Raw genomic sequence first — 24,262 nt, forward strand, 5'->3', positions numbered from 1 at the left:
CCTGGGACCTCCTTATCTCTGGGAAGGCCAGGGATGGGGCTGTGTGTTCCCAGCTGGATGCACAGCCCAGGCCTGCAGGATTTGCTGTGGGATGATGGCAGTGCAGGGACAGGGATGTTCCATCCTGATCCTTCCTGACCCTTGGGATGACCAGCATGGAGGAGCTGCTGGGGACAGGGATGCTCCATCCTGATCCTTGGGATCCCCAGGATGGAGGAGCTGCTGGGGACAGGGATGCTCCATCCTGATCCTTCCTGATCCTTTGGATGACCCAGGATGGAGGAGCTGCTGGAATGGTCCTGCCTGTCCTGTCCCTGCCCCTTCCCACCTCCATCCCATGGGACAGTTCTCACTCCAGAGCATCCCTGGGCAGGAGCTGGGTTTGCTCCTCTTCCGAGGGATGTGGAACCTCCCAGAGGAGGAGGAGAAGGAGGAGGAAGGCATTGGGTCATGACCCCTGAGACACTCCAGCACCACGCTCTGCCTTTTGTGCTCTGGACTCTGCCTGGGAGAGCAGCACTTGCATCCTTCTCACCCCCCAAAATTTCCTTTGCTTTCCCAAAGAACTGCTCTTTTCTCATCCCCCTCCTTTCCTTTTCTGCTCTTCTTCCCTCTCTCCTTCTCGTACCTCTCTCATCCCAGGTTTCAAAGACCCCCCCCCCATCCATCCCCTGCAGGGACCTGCCACCATCTGTGGTTTTTCTTTTCCCTTTTATTTTCCCCCCTCTTTTTAAAGTTTCCCGTGTCTTTGTCTTAACGAGCCAGGTTAAATATTCTGTAATCGGTGTAATAATACACCTGGACTCGCTCGAGATATCTGCCTTTTGTACTGCGACAGGACATTAATAGTAATTATTCTGCTTTGTAATTGGAGCTTTAAATACTAATTCAAACAGCCAGAGGAAAACCAATTAGTGCTAATTTATCTCTATGTGTTTTGGAGAGCCTGTGTCTGTCATACTGTGAAGAAATAGGTTGGTAATTAGTACAGTTGGGTGGTAGATAGAAGTAATTATCAGATTCTTTCATGTTCTTTAAAGGAAAGGGGAAAAAAAACCCAACTCTAAAGGCTGCATGACTCTTCCTTTCCGAGGAAGTTTGCACCTCGAAGGAAGGGCCCAGCCAGCGCCGGCTCCGCGCGACGCTCCCGGCGCTCCTGCCCGGATCCGTGGGCACCTGGTGCCACGTGGAGAGGGATCGATCCTGGGAACGGGGCGTGTGGGCATGGACAGAGCAGCCACGGCCTCGGCTGGTGGTTTGGCAGGGCAGAGGGGTGGCCCTGGAGTGACACAGCAGTGACAAAGTGTCCGTGGCAGGAGGAGCTGCACCCTTGGGATGGCCGGAGGGACGGTCCTGGGGCTGGAGTGAATCCAGGGAATGGGGCTGGGATGGGGCTGGAGCACCAGGAGAGGCTGAGGGAGCTGGGAAGGGGCTCAGCCTGGAGAAAAGGAGCTCAGGGGGGACCTTGTGGCTCTGCACAGCTCCTGCCAGGAGGGGACAGCCGGGGGATTTGGGATCTTATCCCAGGGACAGAGCAGAGGGAACGGCCTCAGGCCATGCCAGGTTGGACATCAGCAGGAATTTCCCCATGGAAAGGGTGCTCAGCCTTGGAACTGCCCAGGGAGGTTTGGGGGGCCCATCCCTGGAGGTGTCCCAGGAACTCCTGGACTCAGTGGCACCCAGTGACAAGGCAGGGATCGGGCACAGCTTGGACTGGGTGACCTTGGAGGGTTTTTCCAAGCGGAACAATTCCACGATTCTGCAATTCTATGGCCTCTGCTTTTGAGCTGTGACCTCTGCGTGCGAATCCAGCTCAATTTATTTGAGCCATAGCTCCTGTTTTTGACTCCTACCCTGTGCTTTTGGGCCAGGCCCCACATTTATGGAGCCAGCCCTGTGCGTTTGGAATCCCTCAATCCCAGAATGGTTTGGGCTGGAAGGGACCTTAAATTCCATCCCATCCCACCCCTGCCATGGGCAGGGGCACGTCCCACCATCCCAGGGTGCTCCAGCCTGGCCTTGGGCACTTCCAGGGATGGGGTAGCCACAGCTCCTCTGGGAATTCCATCCAGGGCCTCCCCATCCTCCCAGGGAGGAATTCCTTCCATATACCTGACTAAATTTCCCCTCTTTCCATTTGAATCCATTATTCCTTGTCCTGCCACTAAAATTCTGGGTGAAAAGTCCATCTCCCTCTTCCTTGAAGCCCCTTCAGACCCCCTGGAACGTGCTGGGAGGCAGGAAAGTTGCTGTTTGGAGCAGATCCTCCGCGTTTCTCCCAAATTTCAGCCGCACCTCGTGCTTTTGAGCCAGACCTTGAACATTTAGGGGAATATTTATGGTCAAACAGCTCTTGTGCCCCTCATCTGTGTCCCCACCACCTCTTCCCAGCTTTCCCATGGTTTCCCAGGAGGAACAGCAGGTTCCTCGAGGACACCCGGGCCTGTCACACGCTGCTCTTTTATTTTTCCATTTCTCGGATGAGAAGATCGCGAGGTTTTCAGTGCGGGGAGGATTTATTTGTGGTTACTTCAATCTCCCCCCTCCGCCCAAGTTGTGCTATTAAAAAAATAAATAATTCATGGAGTAGTTGTTCCCCCCATCAGGAATTCTGGCCGAGCCAGACCAGGAGTGCAGCAGGATCTGCAGGAATTCATTAATGGCCCATTCTGTGTTTCCTTTCCCCTTTAAAACCCCAGTGGAGTTACCTTGGTAATAATAAAGTGCATGATTCCAGGAGGGAGGGAACAGGTTCTTATTTGGATTAAACGGATTTCTCCTCCTCCCCTCTTTTTACCCCTTTTTATTCCTGCCAATTTAAAAAAAAAAAATTGTTTAGGGGGAAGAAAAAAAATTATAAGCAAATGTTAGCACTGGAAAGGAGGAAAAAAAAAAAGCACATTTTTTTCCAGGGAGGGGAGAAAATGCTTTTGGAAGTGTTCTATGCAAAGAGATGCCGGGGGGCACGATATATCAAAGAAAATATAATACACCCAGGTTAAAACTAATGATTGCCATATAATTAGATGTGAAGCATTGTGCTATAAATGTGTATTCTTCAGCGTGCTGTGATTTTACTGTAAGAGAGAGAGAGAGAGAAAGAAAGACAGAAAAACACAGAACCCAGCAACATACTATAAAAAGCACTCTGTTGACTTTTCGGCTGTTTAGTATTCCTTGCCCGTACTCCCCCGGGAGTATGTAATTAGTGCTTTATGAAGAGTGCATTTAAAGCAGTTTAATATTCACCTCATTCAGTCTGAAACAATGTGATCACTGCTTAGACAAATCACTGCTCCTCACTGACATCCTCTGTCAGAACATTACCTCTGAAAAGACCTTTCAAGAGGCTCCGATGTTAATTAGTTGTCTGTCATGGATAAACAGAGCAGTGAGCAGAAGGGCTGCGCCAGGCCACAGACACACAGGGAAATACTGGGAATGCTGTGGGATTTTTTTTTTTTTCTTTTTCATCCTCTCTCTCTCTCTCTCTCCTCCTTTTTGTGAAAATTCCTGGCTTTCTCCCCCGGCTTCGCGGAGTTTGGCACGGCCTGGAGTGGAGCCTGGGTGTTCCCAGGGTTGGGTGAAATCCTTGGGATGCTGAGCCAGGCTGGCACTGCCAGAGAGGTGCTGGCAGATCCCAAACAGATCCAGGAGCATCCTCCGCTCGGGTTGGGCACCTGCTGAGCTGCCCTGCTGTGCCCCAAAGTGGGAACATCCCAGGCAACATCCCAGTGCCATATCCCAGTGCCAAATCCCAGTGCCAAATCCCAGTGCTGCATCCCAGTGTCACATCCCAGTGCTGTATCCCAGTGCCACGTCCCAGTGCCACATCCCAGTGCTGTATCCAGTGGCACATCCCAGTGGCACATCCCAGTACCAAAACCCAGTGCCACATCCCAGTGCTATATCCCAGTACCAAATCCCAGTTCCATGTCCCAGTGCCAGTTCCCAGTTCCATGTCCCAGTTCCACATCCCAGTGCCAGTTCCCAGTACCATATCCCTGTGCTGTATCCCCAGATCATATCCCAGTACCATATCACAGCCCTGCCTCCCAGACCTGTGCCCCAGTACAACATCCCAATCCTGCATCCCAATCCTGAATGCCAGCCCTCCATCCCAGCCTGTGTCCTTGTGCTATATCCCAACCCTGCATCCTGGCCCCTCATCCCAATATTGCATCCGAGCCTTGCATCCCAATATTTCATCTCCACCCTGCATCCCAGTGCTAAATCCTGGCCCTGCGTCCCAATATTGCATCCCAGCCCTGCATCCCAATATTTCATCTCCACCCTGCATCCCAGCCCAGCATCCCAGCCCTGCATCCCAATGCTACATCCCAATCCCAGCCCTGCATCCCAGCCCTGCATCCCCTTTTTGCAGCCCAAAAGGCTCTTTAGCCATTCCAAGGGACTCTTCCCACTTTCCACTGTGTGTGAAGTGTTGGACAATGGTGGTCACCTCATCCCACCTGCTCCTGGTTTTCATTTCTCAGGAAAAGCCAGCAGATTTGGGGCAGTGCTCACCCTGCCCTGTGTCGCTCATCCCCCTCCAGCCCCATCCCTGCAGGATGCTCCACCTTCCAGCCCTGAAGCTGGAATTCCTCCTTCCCTGGAGCAGCTCCTTCCCTGTGTGCATCCCTGAGTCCTTCCCGTGTCCCCCTGCGTGTTCCCGGTGTCCCCTCGGGGATTCAAGGTGGATCCAAGGCACAGTCCCAGGAGCTGCTCCTGGCTCTGCTTGTGGTTGGGATGGAAGGTTTGGAGCCACAGGAATTCCATTACCAGCCCCCACCTGGCAGCTCCCAGGTTTTTGGGAGCCAAATCCAGCAAATCCAACAGTTCCCAGGACCCAGGGAGCCGCGAGCTCCTCGCTGAGGGGTTTAAGGGGCACACAAGGCCCAGCGCCATCCTTTCCCTCTGGGAAGGAGCAGACATGGAATGCTGCTCCCTCTGCTCCTGGGAATGACAGCCAAGGCTTGAAACCTGGGGTGGGTTTGGGTGGGAGCCCCCACACCCCATGAGGGGCTCCATCCCATCCTGCAGCAGGAATGCATGGAGCATCCCCGTGGGACACCTTCCTGAGCCTTCCTGGTCTCCAAGCACCCTCCAGCTCAGGGTTTTTCCCCCTTTCACTCCCTTTTCCAGCAGTTTGTTTCCCTGGCTCTCTTAGTCACGAAGGTGAGGCCCTGACAGAGACACAGACATCAAAAACAAGAGGTGATGAAACACCAGGAATAATTAAGTTGCACTAAATCACCGGGCCCGGCGGAACGCTGCCAGGGAGCTCGGGAAAACTGGAGCACCACAGAGCCGAGTTATTATTAATAATCACCCTCGTGAACAACAACCTATTTCACACCTATTTTTTGGGAAGAGATGGGGAGAGAACCTCCAGCGTGGGGGGGGGCAGGAGGGTGAGGTTTTCTCCCGTGCTGCACATCCCAGGGTATTCCAGCCCGGATCCATCCCGGGGCTGCCGGCACGGTCCGGGCTGAGCCCAGAGCAAGTCTGCTCCCGCCACGGATCCTCCACGCAACCCCGGGCCTTACGTAAGGGCAGCTTTATCCTCCTTCCATCGGGGCCCGGCCTGCAGCTCCCGTTCCCAGTGTGTGGGTGAGCCGCTCGCCCCGGGCTGGGAATTGCACAGCTGCTGCACCTCTGCCTCGCTCCACGCATGCAAGCGGCTGCAATTCCCGATGGGCAGATGATAGCAGGTCGGGCTGTCAGCCCTGGGTTTGTGGGGTGTTTGGGATGTGTTTCCCTCGCATCCCATCAGGATTTATCCTTGGGAATGCTTGGGAAGGCGTTGTTGGACGTGCAGGATTTGCTGCCCCGCAGTCTCACCTGGGTTGTGTGGTTTAAGGTCTAGCCATCGCTGCTGGAGGTGCTGGTGGAAGGGATGCTCCAACTCCCAAAAATCTGGAATGCCACTGAGATTTTTGATGAGAGAAAAGAGATTTTAATGCAAAGATTATTTGTCCAGCGAATGCTGAGGTGATGGCTTTACCTCGTGCAGTTTTAGGATTTGATCCCACTTGGCTCCATCTCTGCAAGAGCCCGGACAGATTCAGGATCTTGGGCTGATTTCGGGTGCCACGTGGCCGTGGGTTAAACCTCAGCCCCAATTCCCACCACCGTTCCCATCAGGGAAATCATCCAGACCTGGTCAAAATCCTCCCTGGCGGGGTAAACCCGAGGGTGTCGAAATTCAGGAGAGCTGTAAATCTCGTGTGTTTGTAAAATCTTTAAGCCTCCGTCTGCAACGCGCAGGTAAACCTTTAATTCCCTGACAATACCGAGCTAACTCCCAGCTAAATCCTTAATTCCCGTGCACCGTAGCCCTGTGGATTCTTCTGCCTGTCTGCAGCCCAGGTCTTGTCTGCAGTATCCACCTTTGGGTGTGGAAAAAAACCCCAAAAATCGCTGTGCCCAAAGTTCTGGTGCTGGAAAAACATCCCAAAATTAGCTGTGCCCAAGGTTCTGGTGCTGGAAAAATCACCTAAAAAATATTCCCAAGATTCTGGCACTGGAAAAGTCCCCCAGAAATATGCCCAAGGTTCTAGGGTTTTTGCTCTGTTGATGAAAACCTCTGAAATGCTTTTGCAACCCTTAAGATCGGGAACAATGACGGATCCTGCATCCCTGCAGCGGCCGGTGCCTGCCCTGAGGTCACAACGTGCAGGAGGACAGGGAAAAGTCACCGATTTGGGGTTCCAGCCCTTCTGAAGGACACGGCTGTGACACTGGCAATGATCCCAGTGCTGCTGTGGTGTCCCCAGCAGCTGCTGACAGACTTTGCCCCTGCCCCAAGCGGATCCGATCCGGGCGATGGGGACAGGGCCCCGCGCACGTGGAGGGGACGCCGAGGAGCCCAACGGGTTTGGGAGCTCGTCAGCCCCGTGATGACAGCCAGGCTGGGATTGGGATTGCTCCACGCGGGTCCCAGCCGCTGGCAGGACGTTTCCCAACCTGGAGAAACCTGTACAGACGACCACCCTTTCTTAGGCAATTTTCCTGACTCAAGATCCCATCCCAAATCAGCAGGAGATGGATCTCTGCTGCCTCTTGCAACACAACCCCATCCAAACTGGTTTTCCCATTATTCCTTTCTTCAGTGGCTTTTTTTTCCTCCTTTTTTGGGGGTGACTGTGGGTGCTGTTGGCTCTTTAGGAGGGTGTTTGGTGCTGGTTTTCCTTGGAGGGGGATCTGAGCCCACCCGGCACAGATGAGCCAAAATCGTGTCTTTTAGGACATAATTCCTGAGGCAGGAGGGAAGGGAATGATTCCTCTTGGAACTGGGCAGGTGACACACAGGGAGGGACTGTCCAGCAGCCTTTTTTTTAATATTAGTGGCCCAGATATTGATCTGGAACAAACCCAGAGACAGGGCCATGTTCATCCCCTTGGATCTACAGCTGATTTCTGAAGGGTGAATATTTTTGTAGAGGAGTGAGAAGTTGCTGATTTGTTTATGTGCCCAACAAACCACAGAAATGTGGAATAGCCTGAGCTGGAAGGGACCCACAAGGATCAAGGACGATGATCCCAGTGGGCTAAAAACTCTTAATTACATATCCCAAAGGTATCTGGAAGGATCTGTTGTGATCTCCACCTCACCCAGCCCACTTATAAATTAATTTTGGGGTCCTGGGCACCACCCGCCGCCACCTCACCTGGGTCCTGCCAGGTCCTGCACCAGGTCCTGGCAGCTGAAGGGTTACTCAGCCCCATCTGCTCAGCTCCCCATTTCACAAGGGCGGGTTCGGAGTTTTACTACAAGTTTCAGACAATGAAGGTGTGTCTGCGCTCCGAGCCTCGTTTGCCCGTTGTGTAGGCGTCGGGTTCAGCGCCGTCTTGTCAACACTTGAATATGTTGAGCATCACTCACGGGGCATTCTGTAAGAAACCTATTAAGTTAATTACCGAGGCTGTGTGTGTGTGAGAGAGAGAGAGGGAGAGCGTGTGTGCTGCTCCTGTAAAAAATTTGGCTTTCTTCGTTGCAAGACACTTGTGATGCAAGCCCCGGGCTCTCGGTGTGATGACATCTCGTCTGCTGCTGTAACTGAGCCGGGGCTCGGGCGAGCTGCCTGCCAGCGAGGGGGGGTCAAGGGACGACCCCCACTCGTCCTGCCTTGGGGACACCCCCCGAACACAGGGACCTGCTGCGGTGTCCCCGGGTGCAGCCCCGGGGCGGAATTGGGGTGTAAATCCTAAATCTGTGGGGTTTGAGCTCAGAGCAGTGTGGGGGGAGTTTGAGCAACCCTGTGGGGAAGAAGAGCAGCTCCTGCTTTTGTTTCTTTTTACCTTTCTGCTCCATCCAAATTCCTGGGAAAACGCAGTTTCACAGGATCGTGGAGTGGTTTGGGTTGGAAGGGACCTTGAAACCGATCTCCTTCCGTTCCTCCAGCCCAGGGTGTTCCAAACCCCATCGAGCTGGCCTTGGACACTTCCCAGGCTGGGGCAGCCACAGCTTCTCTGGGAGACCCCTTGGTTTGGGATCAGGGCTGGGAAAAGACCTCTCGGTCTTTATATTTGCACCACCACCCTCAAGTGTCCCAAAATAATCAGGGCTGGAGCTGGGGGGGGGGGCTATTTTGGGGTGCTGGGAGGTCCAAGCTTGGTTTGGGAAGGGGTTGGAGCAGAAGGAGGCTCCACGGGGGGTACACCCCTCGTGTTTCTGCTCTCCCTGCTTCCCACCGGCCTCTCCAGGGTCTCTCCACCGCGGTGGGGAAGGAGCTCGGGGTCTCCTGGAGGGGAGCAGGGCTGCTGGAACTCCGTGAGGAGCAGTACGTGCTGCCCCAGCCCGGCCATCCCTTCCCGGTTTTTTTCCCCACATCCCTTCCCAGCCCGGCTGGAACGGGGCCGCCTCGCGTTTCGCCGCCCCCAAAATACGTTTAAAAAAAAAAATAAATAAAAATAAAAAAGAGTTTTTCCCCCCTCCGGAGCCCGAGCCAGGGCAGGGAGCGGGGCGAGCGCTGCCTCCCGGCTCCCGAGGTGGTTTTTTTTTGGGGTTTTTTTTTGGGAGGCGCTGCACAAACAGCCCCCGGCGCTTGCACGCGCCCCAGGTAGGGCGGCTCAGCCCCCTCCCTGCAGCATCCCACGGGAGCCGGGATCCGGTGGACTTTTATGGAAGAACGGGAAGTCCGTGGCACCGCCGGAGCGGCTTTTGGCAGGCGAGCAGCAGCAGCAGCAGCGCTGCCGTTAACCCCTCGTCCTCCTCCTGCTGCTGCCCTTGCATTTTTGGGGGTTTTGGGGGTGTCAGCAGCACTGCCAAGAACCTGCGGGCCGAGGGATGCTCAGCAGGCAAAAAACTCCATTAAAAAAGGTGCATTTGGCTCCTCTTCATCATCCGAATGCCTGCAAAGCGCTCCTGAGCATCCCGTCCTTGCCGGGCACCCCCTCCCCGAGCAAGGAGGGAAAAGCGAGGAGAGCTCGTGCTGCTCCGGAGAGTTTCCGGCTGGAGTTTCTCCAGTCCCAAGGGCAGCTCTGGACTCTCCCTCCGAGTGCTGCCAATTCCAGCCGTCAGGAAGCGGCGTGGGGGGGTTTTGGGGGGAGCGGCGAGGCCGAGCCCGCCCGGATGCGCTGGCGGGGGCCGGGCAGCGCCGTCCCCTCCCGGCCGGGGCTGTCGTCATAGGGGGCGAAAGGGAGAAATTTTAATTTTTTTGGGACAGCGGACAGAAGGAAAAATAACAAAAAATAAAAAAAAAAAAAAGAAAGAAAAGGAAAACCCACAAAAACACCCCCAAAAACCGTCAGAGGAATAAATGAGCCCCCCCAAGCCCAAGCTCCCGCTCCCATCAGATTAGGGAAGCCGAAATAGCCAAATTGGCCCAGAGCGGGAGCAGGACTGGCACGCGCGGGCTTTGATCCGCCCCCGCGCCCGGGAAGGTGCCTGGGACGGGGATCAGACACCCCAGGGAGGAGGAATTTGCAGGGGAGGGTTTTGCGGTGTGGGAGAGCACCCCCGGCAGCCCCCCCGGCCGGCTCGGGGGGGGATTTGGTGTCCGTGTGGGATCTGGGGGCGGGATGGGCTCAGCGTCCGACCCCGAATCCCACCGGGGTCTGTCGGTGGTCACGGCTGGGTGCAAGCCCCAAAATCACCACAGCACGGCCAGAAAGTGCAGGGAGGGGATTCTTCCCCCTCTGCCCCGCTCTGGGGACACCCCACCTGCAGCTCGGGGTCCCCAGCATCACAAGGACCTGGAGCTGCTGGAATGAGCCCAGAGGAGGGCACTGAGCTGCTCCAGGGCTGGGAATGCTCACCTGGAGAGGAGAAGGCTCCAGGGAGAGCTCAGAGCCCCTGGCAGGGCCTGAAGGGGCTCCAGGAGAGCTGGAGAGGGGCTGGGGACAAGGGATGGAGGGACAGGACACAGGGAATGGCTTCCACTGCCAGAGGGCAGGGATGGATGGGATATCGGGAAGGAATTCCTGGCTGGGAGGGTGGGGAGGGGCTGGGATGGAATTCCCAGAGGAGCTGGGGCTGCCCCTGGATCCCTGGCAGTGCCCAAGGCCAGGCTGGAGCCCCTGGGACAGTGGGAGGTGTCCCTGCCATGGCAGGGCTGGCACTGGGTGGGATTTAACATCTCCTTCCACCCAAAGCATTGCAGGATTCCAGCCTGGCAGAGGGATGTGTGGTTCAGAGGTGAGGCCCTCGTGCCCCAGGGCCGTGGTTATTGCTGGTGACCACAGCCTGGCTGGTGGCAGCACTGGGAATGTGCCGGCCCTTCCCAAGCACCACAGGAAATTATCCCGGTGCCCAAAGGTGACACAGCAGCAGAGCCTCCCCAGGGATGCATCCCAAGGGAAGGTTCCAGTGCAGGCTCTGCTCTCATCCGCACAGAATTCAGGCTACGGGCCTTTAAATGACTGAATTAGGCAAAATTTGGTGTTTCTCCAAGAATCCTCCGGAAATCTGCTGCTGGAAAAGCAAACTCATCTTAAAGCTACACGCACGCAGGGCCAGCAAGTTTTCCACTCTGAAGGAATGGGATGGGAAAGACCTTCCCAGTCCTACCCAGCCCTTTTTTCTGGCCAGGTCAAGCTCGTTCCTCCTGCTGGAATCTCAGGGGCTTTGTGGAGACCTCTTGAGGTTCACCTTTCTCGGGGGCTCTTGTGGCATTTTGGGGGTGTCCCGTCAGAGCTGGGGGTGATGGAGGAGCACCGAGGGAGCCCAGATCCATGGGGTGGATGAAGGGAGATCCTGGTGGAGCTCCTGGGAAGGACTGGGCTGGTGGCAAAGCCCAGGGCACCAAATGCAGGCGTGGTCTCCCCTGGGTGTCACAAGTGGCATTTGAGCGGTGCCACCTCCACAGTGAGGGGCACAAAGTGCCTTCCTCCTCGTGCCCGAGCCATCCTCACCCCCTCCTCCTCCTCCTCCTGCAGATCCAGCACCACTTCCCACCCCAGCAGAGCAGCATCCCACTGAGGAGGAGGAGGATGCTCCAGGGGGGTCCTGGCCGGATCCTGAGCCGGACAAATCCCACCCCAGCCCTCTTCTGGCCGGGCCAGCCCCGGGCCACTGGGTCAGGGTGATTCATCCCGCAGCCAGCTCCGCCGGGAGCTCGCCCGGAATTGCGACACCGTGGGGCTGTTAAAGGCAGCCAGCGCCGAGCCCGGCATCCACGCAGCTTCCTAACACACCCCTGGGGTTGCTATCAACATCCCTGTTGTTCTTAGCAATCGCATCCCTCATTTATCACCCGGCTTTACAGCAGCGGCAGCGGGGTGTGACCGGGCAGGGCCCCACAAGGGGCTTTGGGGTGCAGCCACCCCCCGATCCCCCGAGCAGGGAGAGCACAGCCCTCTCCACAACCTGGCGTGACCGTCATTTGTTCAGCCGTCATTTTATTCAACTTCCATTTTATTCCCCCATCATTTGCTCAAGCATCGTTTTATTCAACTTTGATTTTATTCCGCCGTCATTTTATTCAGCCATCATTTGTTCAACCTTCATTTTATTCAACTTTGATTTTATTCAACCTCCATCTCACTCCAGCAAACCCCTGGAGCTTCCCTGCAGGGGTGCAAAGGAAGGGGGGAGCAGGGAAACTCCTCCATGAAGTTTCTTGGCAAAGCCACCAAATCCAGCATTCCAGCCCATGCCAGGAGTGTCCTGGCAAAGCCCCATCTCCCGTGCCCTCCCACAGCAGCTCTGCTGCACTTTTGGGAAGAGAGCCCAGCATCCTGCATCCCATTCCCACCCCCAGCTGCCTCCACAATCCTGCAGGTGTTTTGTAAAAAAAAAAAAAAAAACAAAACCCAAAAAAAAAAAAAAAAACCCAAAAAAAAAAAAAAAAACCACAAAAAAAACCAACCTCCAACCCAATCCGGAAGGGCATCCAACACAAATGTTTTGTCTGAGGTTTCAAAAGCCTCCCGGTGTCATCACAGCCTAACCCTACCCCTCACCTACATCCTGCAGGAAGGGTGCAGATGGGCACAGCAGCCGTGCCAGCTGTGCCTAAGCCGGGCAGGGATCTGTGTCTGCTTGGAAATTCACCCAGCAGAGCCTCCCTCCTTGCACAGGGAGGTGCTGGCACTGGGAATGCCATCCTGGGGCTGCCAGCAGGGAGGCAGGAGCCTGGGAAGGTCCCTGCCAGGGATGGTTCGGGTTATGGAGTGCAGGGTTTTGTTTCCAGATTAAGAAAACCTTGCAAAAGCCAGGCACAGAGGTGATTTATGTTTATTTTGCTCAGTTAATAACCCGTGGCACGTCCTCCCCTGCGGCGTTAGGGTGGATCAGACAAAGCTGCATTTAAATTACAACCGTGCCCGATATTTATTTTTTAATATATTTTTATGGTCGCCTTCCCCATTTATTGTGAGCTAGAAAATCTTCCAGGCCGTGCCAAGAGCTGCCTAAGGATCCTAAAGGCTGTAGGGGTAAATCCTTGGAGTTCAGACCCTGGAAAAGTGGGAGAGGGTCTTCAGATCCGTGCTGGAGAGGTGACATCTCCAGGCCTGCTCCAACCTGAGCCTCCCAAGGGTGACAATGGGACCCTTCCTGCTCCTTGGGGACCCTCAGCAAAGATTCCCAGGAGTTGTGATGAGCCTCAGAGAATTTTTTGGCATGAGGGTGTGCTGTCGGTGTTGGTCAGTGTCTGCTGGGATGGGGTGTCCTGGCAAGATTTTGGGGTTAAAATCACCCAGTGTTGGTGCTTCTGGCTGTATCAATCCTCAAACAGACAAATCCAACCCACCCAGGTTCAGCTTTCCTGAGGTTCTGGATCTGCCCTGAAAAGTTCCCTGTAGAAGGAAAAGTGCCTTCTCCACTCTTTTCTGCCTGCATGTGGCTCAGATCACGGTGGTTTATCAATTTTTCAGGTGCAGACTGACAGGGAACAAGTCAAATATCGCTTGGAAGGGTGGAATTCCATTAATATAGCATGTAATCAATTAAAGTAATGGGCTCTGGGTAAGGAGGTTGGCAGCTGGAGATGGGCTGATTCCATGTGTCCCACCCTCCTTGGGGACCACAGGGCTGCACTGGACATGCCTGGAGCCTGTGAGAGGAGCAGGAGGCTCTGGAGAGAGGATTGACTCCTGTTCCTTACAAAGCAAAGTGTCTGGGCAGTGAGGATGCGGGTGGGAAGTTTGGAAGGAGATGTGGGGTGCAGGGAAATTCTGGGAATCATTCCTGCCTCAGGTCCAGGATGGCCTGGCCATGTCTCCAGCTGTGCCCGGAGAGTGAAACCGGCTCAGAGCACAAAGCCAGGGCCCTGAGTCACGGCAGGATCCAGGAACTGGGGCTGCGGGGAAGCACCAGAGCAGGAGGCTGAGGAGAAGGTTTGGGGTTGGGAAAGCTGGGCTGGCTCCAGCAGGAAGGGGAGGTTTCTCTGGATCTGGGGTGGGATGGGATCCAGCCTCTCTGGGGTCTCATCCCTGCCCTGGGAATGCTGTAGAAAACCACTTTGGAGTAACAGAGCAGCCAGGGGAGGCCATTCCCAATGAAACCTTTCCCATCCTGGCTGGAAGGTGCCTCTCCCGCCCTGCTTCCTCCAGGAGAACCATTTCTGTGCTTCTCCGTATTTTTTCCTCTTCCTCCCGGTTTCTCTCCCGACGGAGAGCCCACGACAATCCAGCGGCACAGCAGGGCTGGCGTAATGGGATGTGACACTTCTCATCACGGAGGGACTCGCAGGGTCGGGGCTGACAGGCTCCTTCAGGCGCCCAACCCCGGCTCGACGCTGACGGGAAAAGCAAGGCTGGGCTGGGAGCGAGCGGGTCGGGGCGGCGTGGGCGAGCCCGAGCCCTTTGGGAGCATCCCATGCCCCAGATGCAGCACCAGGATCCCTCTGGAAGCGAGCTGCTGCTCAAACAGGCGGCTGAGCTGGGAAATGCCAGAGTTTGGGAGTGCTGGGAGCTGGCCGGGCCCTGCCCTGCTCCCTCCTGGCCTCCCCGAGCGCGGGGATAATTGGAGGGAGAGTTTCTCTTGGATCGGCTCTTTGCTCACATGCTTTTTGTTGGAAAGCAGGACGAGCCCGGATGGTTCTGGGAGCTGGGGGAGGAGTGGTCCTCCCCGCTGCTGCTGGCTTTGGTGGGGAGGAGGAAACCCCAAAATTTCACCTTCCTCTGCAAGGACACGGTGGAACAGATCCAGATCCACCTGCAATTAGCATCTCATCCTTTTATTCCCCGATCCAGCCTCGCAGGGAAGCTGGGTTGCCATCCCAGTGGCTCTACCTTTCCCGGGATGCTCCCCTGTGCTCGCTGAGCCAATTCCTCCATCCTGACCTCATTCCAGAGATCACAGGAGCTGAGGAGACCAAATCTGGGCTCCCGCTGGGCCGGCTTTGAAGCCGCTCGGCCCCGTCAAGCTCCTGCTGGCGAGGAGCAGTGCGGGAGGAACCCCGGGTGCCTGGGATCAGCTTCCCCCTCGGATAATTGTTGGTTAATGCCGGCCCGGCCCCTCGGACGCTTCCCATGGGATGCAGCCCCCGCACCTGGCTGAGCCCCCCCGGTGTCCCGAGGTCCCCGGGGCCGGGTTGGGACGCGCTCCCGGCGAGGCAGGAGCAGCCCAGCCCTGCTCGGCTGCACTTCCCCGGGTCCCATCCGTCATCTGTTTGTCCTGGTCCCCTGCCAGCGATTGTGCCGATTCCCACACCCACTTTCCATAAACCCTCCGTCCTCGCCCGGGCGAATCGCTGGCGAGAGCTCGCCACCCATCCCTTTCCCCTCCTCTCCGATGGGATCAGACACGTTCTGGAGAGGGGGAAGAAAGGGAAGGGGGTGAAAAGAAAACAAAAAGATCAAGAGGAAAACACAAGGTGACTCACTGCCTTTAATTTATCTGTGTTTATTTATTTATTCCCCCCTTCCTCGGCTGCGACGTGCAGGCAGCAGCGAGGGCTGGCCGTGAGCTCCCAGGGAGCCTCGCTCGGTGTCCAGGCCACCAGAAATGACAGGGATAAAATTCCCTACTCCTTTGGCCGAGGAAACGGTCGCGGAGAGCAGCTGCTGGCACTCGAAGTGTGTGGCACAGATTTTTTCAGGCTTCCCAGGTCTCTGCACGAGCATCCCGTGCCCCGCCAGCTCTCGACCCCACCCGCCACAGACCGGAGGGTGGGAATATCTAATTCCACCTCCTACACCGTGTCCTCGGCAGGGGAAAGAGAGAAAGAGGAGATAAAAGGCTGGGAAGCTCAAATGGTGTCATTAGGAACTATTAATGCTCTCATAAAAGGGCATTAATAAACGCGGCAGCTCATCAGTGTCCATTAGCTCGGCTCGTGGCAGGGATCTTTGGGAGCTGCCGGAGTGTGATGCTCCCCTCGCCCTCACCGGCGTGTCAGCAAAGGGGAAAGGGGCTGAAGGGGGGGTTATTCCTCCAATAAACCATCCCCTGAGCGAAAAACAAGGAGAAAATGTCACAGGGCGTCACACCCCACCTCTCCAATCCCTCCCGTATCCCGGCAGCCGTGCCCAGAGCTTGCTCCTTGCTCCCAGGATAGCTGTTTACTATTAAAGGAAAAAAAAAAAAAAAAAAAAAAAAAAAAGGCAGGCAGGGTTTGGAGTGCTCATCCCGACTTTCTCCCTCCCGCCCTCTTCCTGTTCTTGCTCTTAAAAAGGAGTTTTATCCTTTGACTCTCCCATGCCCGGGGCTAGCGAGGAACCCGCAGCATCTCGGGGCGAGCTGGCAGCCCACATCAGCGGGCAGGGGAGCGGGAGGAGGCCCGGCCCGGCCCGATAAGCCCCTGGCAAAGCCAGGAATAGCAGCGCTGTCCCCGCACGGGAGCGTTCCTGCCAGGAGCGGAGAGAAACCCGCAGTCCGTGCCTTTGAAGAGCTGGGGCTGGCAGCCGGCCCGGCCGCACGGCGAGCTCGGGATGAGCTCGGGATGAGCTCGGGATGCGCCGGCAGCTTCCCCCCGCCGGGCAGCGGCACATCTGGGGGAGCAGGCACAGCTGGAGGGCTCGGGCACCTGTGCACATCTGGGCGGAGGAGGGGCGAGCCCGTGCGGGTGGGCTGGAGGGGCACATCTGGATGCGGCCGGTGTGCGCATTTGGATGGCGCGGGTGTGCACATCCGGATGGCGCGGGTGTGCGCATCTGGATGGCGCGGGTGTGCACATCTGGGCAGGGCCCCAGCGGCCCCGCGGCTCCGTGTGTCCCCTCCGGCACCCCCCGGTGCCTGTCCCCTCACATCCGGCGCTGCGCCTTCCCCTCCCGCTGCGATCCCGGCACCCAGGCCTGCCCAGATCCTCACTCAGCAGCTCCCTGTCACCGGGGTGCTTCGGCTGCAGCTGCCAAGGTGGCGAGCAGGACTCGGGGAGCCGATATCCAAGGATCTGAGGGAGCTCTTGGCTCCCCGGTGACCTTTGGGGCAGCTGGCAGGAGGCTGTCACCGGCCGTGACTCAGTGCAGAGCAGTTTCCTTTGGAGGGAGAGGGAAGCTTTGATCGCGGGGAGCCGAGGCACCGAATCCTGCTCCCCACGTGCACTTTTGCTGGGAGTTATCTGAGGCATCTTTTTTTTGGGATAATAACTCCCAGGGCAGGTTAGGACGGAGGAGGCCTGGCAGAGGAGCGTGTGTGGGCAGGACTGGAATAACGGGTGCTGTAGGAGAGGATTTACGAGCGCTGGGAGGTTGGGAATGGCCGGGAATAGCACAGCAGGTCAGGGGTGAGGTGGGATGTGCGGGGCCAGGATGTGGATCCAGCTCCTGGCATTGTCCCTTTGTCACCCATGCAGTCCCCACAGGATGCTCAGTGTCCCAGGAAAGGCTCCCTGCTCCTGGGAAGAATCCCAGGACGGGGATGGAGAGCCAGGCCTCCAGTGGGACAAGCTCTGGAGCAGGAGTTTCTGTTGAGAGCAAAGCCAAAGCTTTTTTCCAGCTTTTGCTGCTGGAAATCACCACAATCCCACAAGGAATGGGCCAGCTCTCCCAAATGCTGCTGTGCTGAGCAGCACCGAGGCTTTTAACAGAATTTTTGTGGCTTTCCCAGGGTGCCACAGCCTGGATCTCTGGCCTGGATCTCCAGATCATGGATGGTGCCTGTGTGCAGGTGACAGCAGTGTCACCTGTGCCAGGGCACTGTGGGTCAAGCCCCTAAATCCCAAAGAGCCAAAGAAAAGCCCTGGCACGCTCCTTCCACCCACCTGGAGAAAATTCTCTTTACAAGAAGAAAATGATCTTTACAAGGCAAACACACAAAACGTTGGAAAATGAATCCCTGGGGAGAAGCAGGCAGCGCTGTGGGGGCAGGAGGGCTCCATCCCCCTGTGTTTCTCCTGAAGATGACAGTTTCACCTGAGCTCCCTCTTTTTTGTCCTTTCAGGGTTCGGATCTGAGGGTTGGGAAGATCAAAGGGAAGGTCCTGACAGGTGAGTGCAGACCCCAAATGAGGGGATGGGGTCTCAGCCAGCTGGGACGAGGGGGTGACAGTGCTGGCTGGGGTGGGCACACCAGGACACCGGGGGAGACACAAGGAGCTCCCTGGGGCACAGCTGGGCACTGTCTGAAACAGGAGCCACTTTTTCTCTTCTTTTTTCTAGAGGTAAAAGTGGTTTAAAAACTCCCCAGCAGTTGGAAAGGCTCCAAACCAGTGCAAAAAGAGGGGGGAGGGATAAAACCCAAAAGAAGAAGACAAGATAAAAGCGGGTGAATCCCAACAACTCCTGTGATGTTGCAGGAGCAAAGACTTTCGGTTCCAAATGGTCCAGATGTGGCTCAGGGAGGTCACAGCCCAGGGGAGAGGGGCTGGGGGCTCACCTGGCTGCAGGTGACTGAGTCCTGGCAGAGCTTCAGCCTCTTGTCCCTCGGTGTCACATCCTCCTGTCCCTGATGGAGGCCGAGGGGTGACTGTGTTGTGCATCCCTTGGATGTCCCTTTGCCAGGGACAGCCTCTGTGCTCAGCAGCTGGACATGCCCTGAGCCAGCTGCAGGCCCCACATCTGGGCAGCTGTTCCCTGCTCCCTCCCAGCCTGGAGCACAACACAAGACCCCAGGACCCCCCTGGGGCAGCCCAAGGGGTGCTGGCCGTGCCCTGGTGGGGGGCTGGGGGTCTCAGGTTTGTCCTCCCTGCCCAGGGGAGGCTGCACCCAGCAGGGAGGGTGCAGACATGGGAAGGGCATGGAGGGAGGGGAGGTCAGGGTGTGATGAGGGGTCCCAATGCAGGGGGCTGAGTGGGAGAGCTGATCCCAGCCTGAGGAGGTGGTGAATGACTGGTTCTGGTGGCTCAGAGGGACACTCAGCCCTTCTCTTCTGCCTCCCAGATTACGGGCGGCCCAAGCCCTCGCGCTACAGCGGCTACCACCGCTACCAGTTCCGCCTGTACCGGCAGCCGCAGCACCAGACCATCTCCCTGAGCTCCGAGGAGCAGCAGTCGCTGGGTAAGGACCCGCCTGCCCTCCATCCCCGCCCCGAGGGGCTTTTCCGGGGCCGTGGGCAACGCCGCGTGCTCCGGCAGGCTGGGGATGCCCGCTCGGTGCAAAGGGATCCTTCCAGGGGACGTGGGTGAGGTGTTAAATCCTTGCCAGGCAGCAGGAACCCTTGGAAAACGTCTGGTAACGGCCTGGCTAGCGGGATCGGAAGCAGGGAGAGATGTGGGCTGTGAAATGCAGCCCTTGCTGGCACATCCCCCCAGCCCGAGCGGCGGGAGTTGCATCAGCGGCACCTCGGAGCGGGCGGATAAGGATCAGCCGCGGAGAAGGTTTAGCAAGGGATTGCTCAAACCGGGCTGACACAACGCCCGCCAACTCCCAGCTCCCCGGCTCCTCCCAAAATCTTTCACCGAAGGGATGGAGCGGCCGAGACCCCCAAAATGCCGAGGGAACCGTTGCTGCTGCTCCATGCCGGGGCAGCCTGCAGGAGCCTGGCACGGGCAGGGATCCATCCCGGCCGGTGCCAGGCGCGGGCTCCTCCCTGCCCTGCCTGCAGCTCGGGCCCCTGTGCCTCACGTGGCCTCCACAAGGGAAATTTCAAAACTTTCCCAGCTGGGACCACATGAGCAGGGCTCGACGGGCAGGTCAGGTCGGTGTGTCTGGGCTGTGCTCAGGCTGTGCCTGACTCACCCCGTGCCTGGGAACCCACAGAGCCCGGCCCGGAGCGGGGGCTGGCTCCGGGGGGCTCTGGGACAGCCCCTGCCCCCGTGCCGGCACTGAGCCGTGGTGCTCATCCCATGGCCGGAGCGGGATGAGGCTGCCGTGAGCCTCCCTGCGGGTTCTCCCTGCCCTTGGCTTTGTTTTCTGGCTCATTAGCTCCGCTTCTTAATGACACGGCTGATGTCACCCCCCTGCCAGCCCCTCATTTCTGCCGGGAGGAGGGGGCTCCGTGTTGTCCCCACATTCCCACCGCAGCATCCCAGAGCTGGGAAGGGACACAGAGACACCCACCAAGGAGCTTTTTCCAGACAAATCCTCTTTTTAGCAGGATATGCGTCTCCAGCCCCCCAGATGTCACCCCCGGGGAAGGTGCCCCAGCACCCCGCTGTCCCCAAGGCGGGGGTGGCCGGGCATTCCCCAGCTGCCGCTGTCCCCATCCCATCTGTGTTTCCCAGCCCTTCCCGCACTTCCTGGGAAAGACCCAGCGGATATTTTGGATATTTTTCCGCAGGATCCGATGCCTCAGCATCGTTTGTCAGGCAGCTGCGGGGGTCTGGCAGGGGCTTATGTTTAAGGAGTCGGTTGAAGGTTATTTTTAACCATTTCACTGCTGCATCACATCCTTGGCCTGGCTGGAGGATGCTGCTAGGTTCAGACATCGACAATCCATCATCTCTATTCCCAGGGAATGAGCCCTAAAAGCAGCCAAAGAATAAGATTTTGGTGTCTCAAGCATTTTAAATAAATCCATCCCCAAGGCAGTGGGATGAACGCCGATGGATCTGCTGGTGCATCCAGCCCTGTGCTGCACAGGCAGCACACGGGGAGCAGGAGCAGACACCTTTGGGAGAAGGTGGGAACGAGGAGGGGGTGACCCCAATCCCAAAGGATCACGGAGGAGAAGCCATCCCGGGCTCTGCCTTGCTCCTCTCCTGCAGCAGAAGCGGTGCAGGTTCTCCCAGCGATGCCGCAGGCACAGTTTGCATCCTTGCTCAGAATTTCCCATCTTATTTGGCCTCAAATGAACCCCTCCTTGCTGTTTTTACTCCGTCCTACATCTGGTGACAGCGACATCTCTGTCTCACCGAGGCTGGGGACGCCCATCACCACCAGCCCTGGACAGGGACATGTCCTGACCGGGCACTGGCCCATCCCAGCCTCGGGATGTGTCCAGCCTCCAGTTCTGCATCCCTGTGCTGGGCATCCCTCCCTCTGGCAGCTCGTCCCCTGGCAGAGCTGAGCCCCACCAGAGCGTTTCTGCTCAGCTCCCAGAAAAATTCCCTCCTGGCACGGGATGTGTGCAGGCGGCCAGGCCAGGCAAGGTCCCGGGCCGAGCGTGGCCGAGCCGGGGGAGGTGACAGTGCCAGGCGGGATGGCAGGAGCTCGGCCGGAGCCTCCAGAAGAGGGCACTAAACCAGGACCTGCCCGCTTCGCCTGTCCCTGCTCCTGGGAAAGATCCCTGGGAATTTAAAGCGCGAGGGGCAACGGCGAGAGTGGAAAACAAATCCCTGTTTCTTCTCCCTCCCTGCCTGGCTGCGCAGTGCCAGCAGCTCAGAGGAGCAGGGACATTTCCACCCTGCCGTGGGGATGTCCTGGTTGGGGTGGCACTGACGGGCACAGGTTGGGTGCTGGAAGGGCTGCAGGACCTGGACACGTCCCCCTGTCACTCGTGGCAATGTGGAAATCAGTTGTTTACGGCCGGGGTGTTTCTCCAGGGCGGCTCTTGAGCAAAAATCTTGTTTCATCAGGGAAAAAAATCCACCCTGATCCTTCCCTGTGAGGGTTTCTGATCAATCCCGGCACCAGCCGGCTCCGTGTGACCTCGGGCAAACAACTCAGAGCCTCAGTTTCTCCTCTGGACTCTGATTCACTTCAGTTTTTGGCCTTGCCACTGAATTGTCACCGAGCACCAGCTCTGTCCCTGCTCAGTACCGAAGGTGGGGACGTTTGAGGTGTCCCCACGGCTCTTCCTGCCACTCACCCCACTTCCCTCGCAGCCAGAAGTGTTACAAGCCGTGGCTGTGTTTTGGGGAGATGCAAGATAATAATTTGTGGTCTGTGAAATGTCACAGCCGCCGTCGCATCCCGGGGCGGCTCTCGATCCACGGGAAATCCCTCAGCTGGGGAATTCAGGCACCCACCAGACCCCGGCTGTGCTGCTGGGGAATTAAAGTTCCCCCACAGCTTTCATCGAGGGGGATCTTTAATTAGCACAAAATCTTGAGGCTTAATTGCACCTGAGTTCATCCCTGTGCTTCCACCTTTTCCCATCAGCTCCGGCATTCCCAAAGCCCCTCCTGCCCTGGAAAGATGTTCTACAACCGGGAGTGGATTTTTTTTCCTCCCAGAAATTTTGCCTCCTGGAAGCAACAAGTCCTTTGGGGAGCAGGGACGGGGATGAGCCCGGCCAGCCCGTGGCTCCATCCCTCTCCAGCTCCAGCTCCGGATCGGGGCCGCGGCATTGACTCATGAGCCGACCTTGTGCGCCTCCAATCCGATCCACCCAGCTGGAAAATCGGGTTGGACTGGGCCCCGGCGGGGAGGGAAAGGCTGCGGCCGGGACGGGAGGCGGCAAAGGGCTGCGGGGAGAGCACGGTGCCGGCCCCAGTCCCCGGGTGTCACTTAATGGTGACCAAAGGAGCTGCCGGCCTCCCGCCCACCTCCGCTGGGACATCATTAATCTTGGCAGAGAAGCATCAGGGCTCCCATCAGGAGAACATCGCCGCTGATGAGGCTGATAAATTACAGCCGGGGGGCCGGGGGAGGAGGGGACCGGCGTTTGGGGGGTGGGCAGGAGAGAGCGGCAGCGCTGGGAAACCTGTGGGATTAGAGGGATGCCGAGCTCCCCGAGCCCAGCGGTTGCCTCGTGCCTCAGTTTCCCCATCGGGTGCTCCGGGCTCAGGCGGCCGCGCACGTGTGGGTGTCAGCGGGCACTCCTCTTCCTCCGGCGGGTGAGCAGATAAGAGCCAAGTGGGATGATTTAATCCTTTGGGAAATGAGCTTGAAAACGGACCAAGCCACGGATGAAACGCCGTATTGTTGTGGCAGGGAGAGGGGACAGTGGCACCGCGACCTCGGCTCCCCGGCCGGCCCCCTGCTCCTTTCCCGGCTCCGTGATCCCAGTGACTCACAGTCCCCAGCCCCGGGAGCCAGCTGGGGTGGTTTGGGATGGCTGGCACAGGGAGCTGGTCACGCTGGGATGGGGCACCCGCTTTGAGGATGCACCCGAGGGGTTGGATTTGGTGTAGGGGGGACCCGGCGCCCCAAATCTGGCACCCCCCGGTGCATCCCCCCCTTGGCCACACCCGCGGCTGCCCCGGGGCTTTCCTGGCCCGACGGGCCGGGCACAGCCGGTGCCAGGGCAGGTAGGAAAGTAGGTCAGGAAAAACCCCGGCCCCACGCGCGGGGCGAGGGCCGGGGCCGGCGCCTGCAGCCCCGCAGAGGCTCTGCCTCCCCCGGCTCCTTTCATCCGCGCCTCTCCGGAGGCTCCGCGAACATCAGTGACAGCTCCGGCACCCCTGGGAGTCGGGGGTGCCTCGTCTCGCTCTCACCCAGCCCCGTGTGGCACCCGCGGCTCTCCCGGGGGGTTTCCCAGCGCTTTGAAAGGCTCCGGATGAAAGGCACCCAGCCGGCACAGCGGGAGCGGCCCCCCCGAGGCTCCTTCCCCTGGTGCCACCTTCATCGCGACCCCCAGCACGGGGGGGGGGGGGGGGGGGGGTGGGCTGACACCGCCAAGTGAGGGGCTGCCCCTCCTGCCGAGGTGGAATTTGGGGCTCGTGGCTCTGTTCCGGCTGGCGGTGACCCCATTGCGGGACATTGGGACTGTCCTTGCTCTCAGTTTGGTTTGTGTCCTCGGAGGGTGGCAGGGGACACCTGGGAGCCTCAGCAGTGCATTCCGACATCTCATCCCAGCCGGAATGTGGGATGCAGATCCTTGCTGGGCACCCTGGGAGCTCCTTCCCTGGCCCCGGAGCATCCCAGTCAGCTCCAGGCTGCGGTGCCGTCACCACGAGAATCTCCAGGGCTTTTTTTGGAGCTCCAAACCCGAGGTGGAGAGCAGGTGGGAGCTCCACCAGCTCCCCCAGCCATCAGCACCCCACGGAGGTGATGCAGCAGCTCAGGTTTTGCTCAGCACTTTTGCAAGAGCAAAGGGGACGCTGTGCTCCAGTCGGGGCTGAGATGTGGCAGCAGATAAAGGCTGCCAGGCTGCCGCGTGACATTAAAGAGCAGCCAGGAAGAGGAGAGGACAGGTTTCAGATAAACAACGGGCCCCTTTCCCCGGTGGCCCACAAGGAGGGGCAGCCTGAGCGGTTTGGGTGCCAGGGAAACCCCCCCAGTCAGGGCAGGACGCTCCCACAGCCGCCAGCCAGACACAGGCTCGGTGCCCGACCCCGGCAGGGCACAGGGGGATTTCTGCCCCACGGGCCCGGGGATGAGGGAGTCCCTCCTGCCCTTGGACCCAGAGAGGGTTTCCCTGCTGCCTACGTGGGAAAACCCCCTGCTGGATCCAGCAGAAGCTGCCCCCAGAGCTCCGGGATCCCGGGGTCAGGGCGGGCAGCGGGGGAGGAGGGTCAGGAATGAGGAACCCCCTCGGCTCCAGCAGTCTGTGGAGCAGCAGCTCCGTAAATGCCAGTGAGGGGGACGGGGGATGTCCTGTGACATCCCCAGGGGGATTTCCAGCCAGGCCACCCCCGGGGTGGGCTCGTGGGAAGCCATAGGAAGGT

The 24,262-nt window shown here is 58.1% G+C and overlaps 1 protein-coding gene across 1 annotated transcript in view; it reads left to right on the top strand.

Annotated features, from left to right (window-relative positions):
• The window catches only part of PEBP4 (phosphatidylethanolamine binding protein 4), a 73,500-nt gene that overhangs the window by 48,946 nt on the left and 292 nt on the right, over positions 1–24,262 (top strand). The window contains exons 4-5 of the mRNA XM_041424915.1: positions 17,774–17,819; positions 18,711–18,827. Of these exons, the coding sequence (XP_041280849.1) occupies positions 17,774–17,819; positions 18,711–18,827 (163 nt within the window). The remainder of the gene's footprint in view (positions 1–17,773; positions 17,820–18,710; positions 18,828–24,262) is intronic.

The sequence above is a fragment of the Onychostruthus taczanowskii genome, unplaced genomic scaffold (genome assembly GCF_017590055.1).
Source record: "Onychostruthus taczanowskii isolate IOZ18803 unplaced genomic scaffold, ASM1759005v1 scaffold84, whole genome shotgun sequence".
NCBI classification, from domain to species: Eukaryota; Metazoa; Chordata; class Aves; order Passeriformes; family Passeridae; genus Onychostruthus; species Onychostruthus taczanowskii.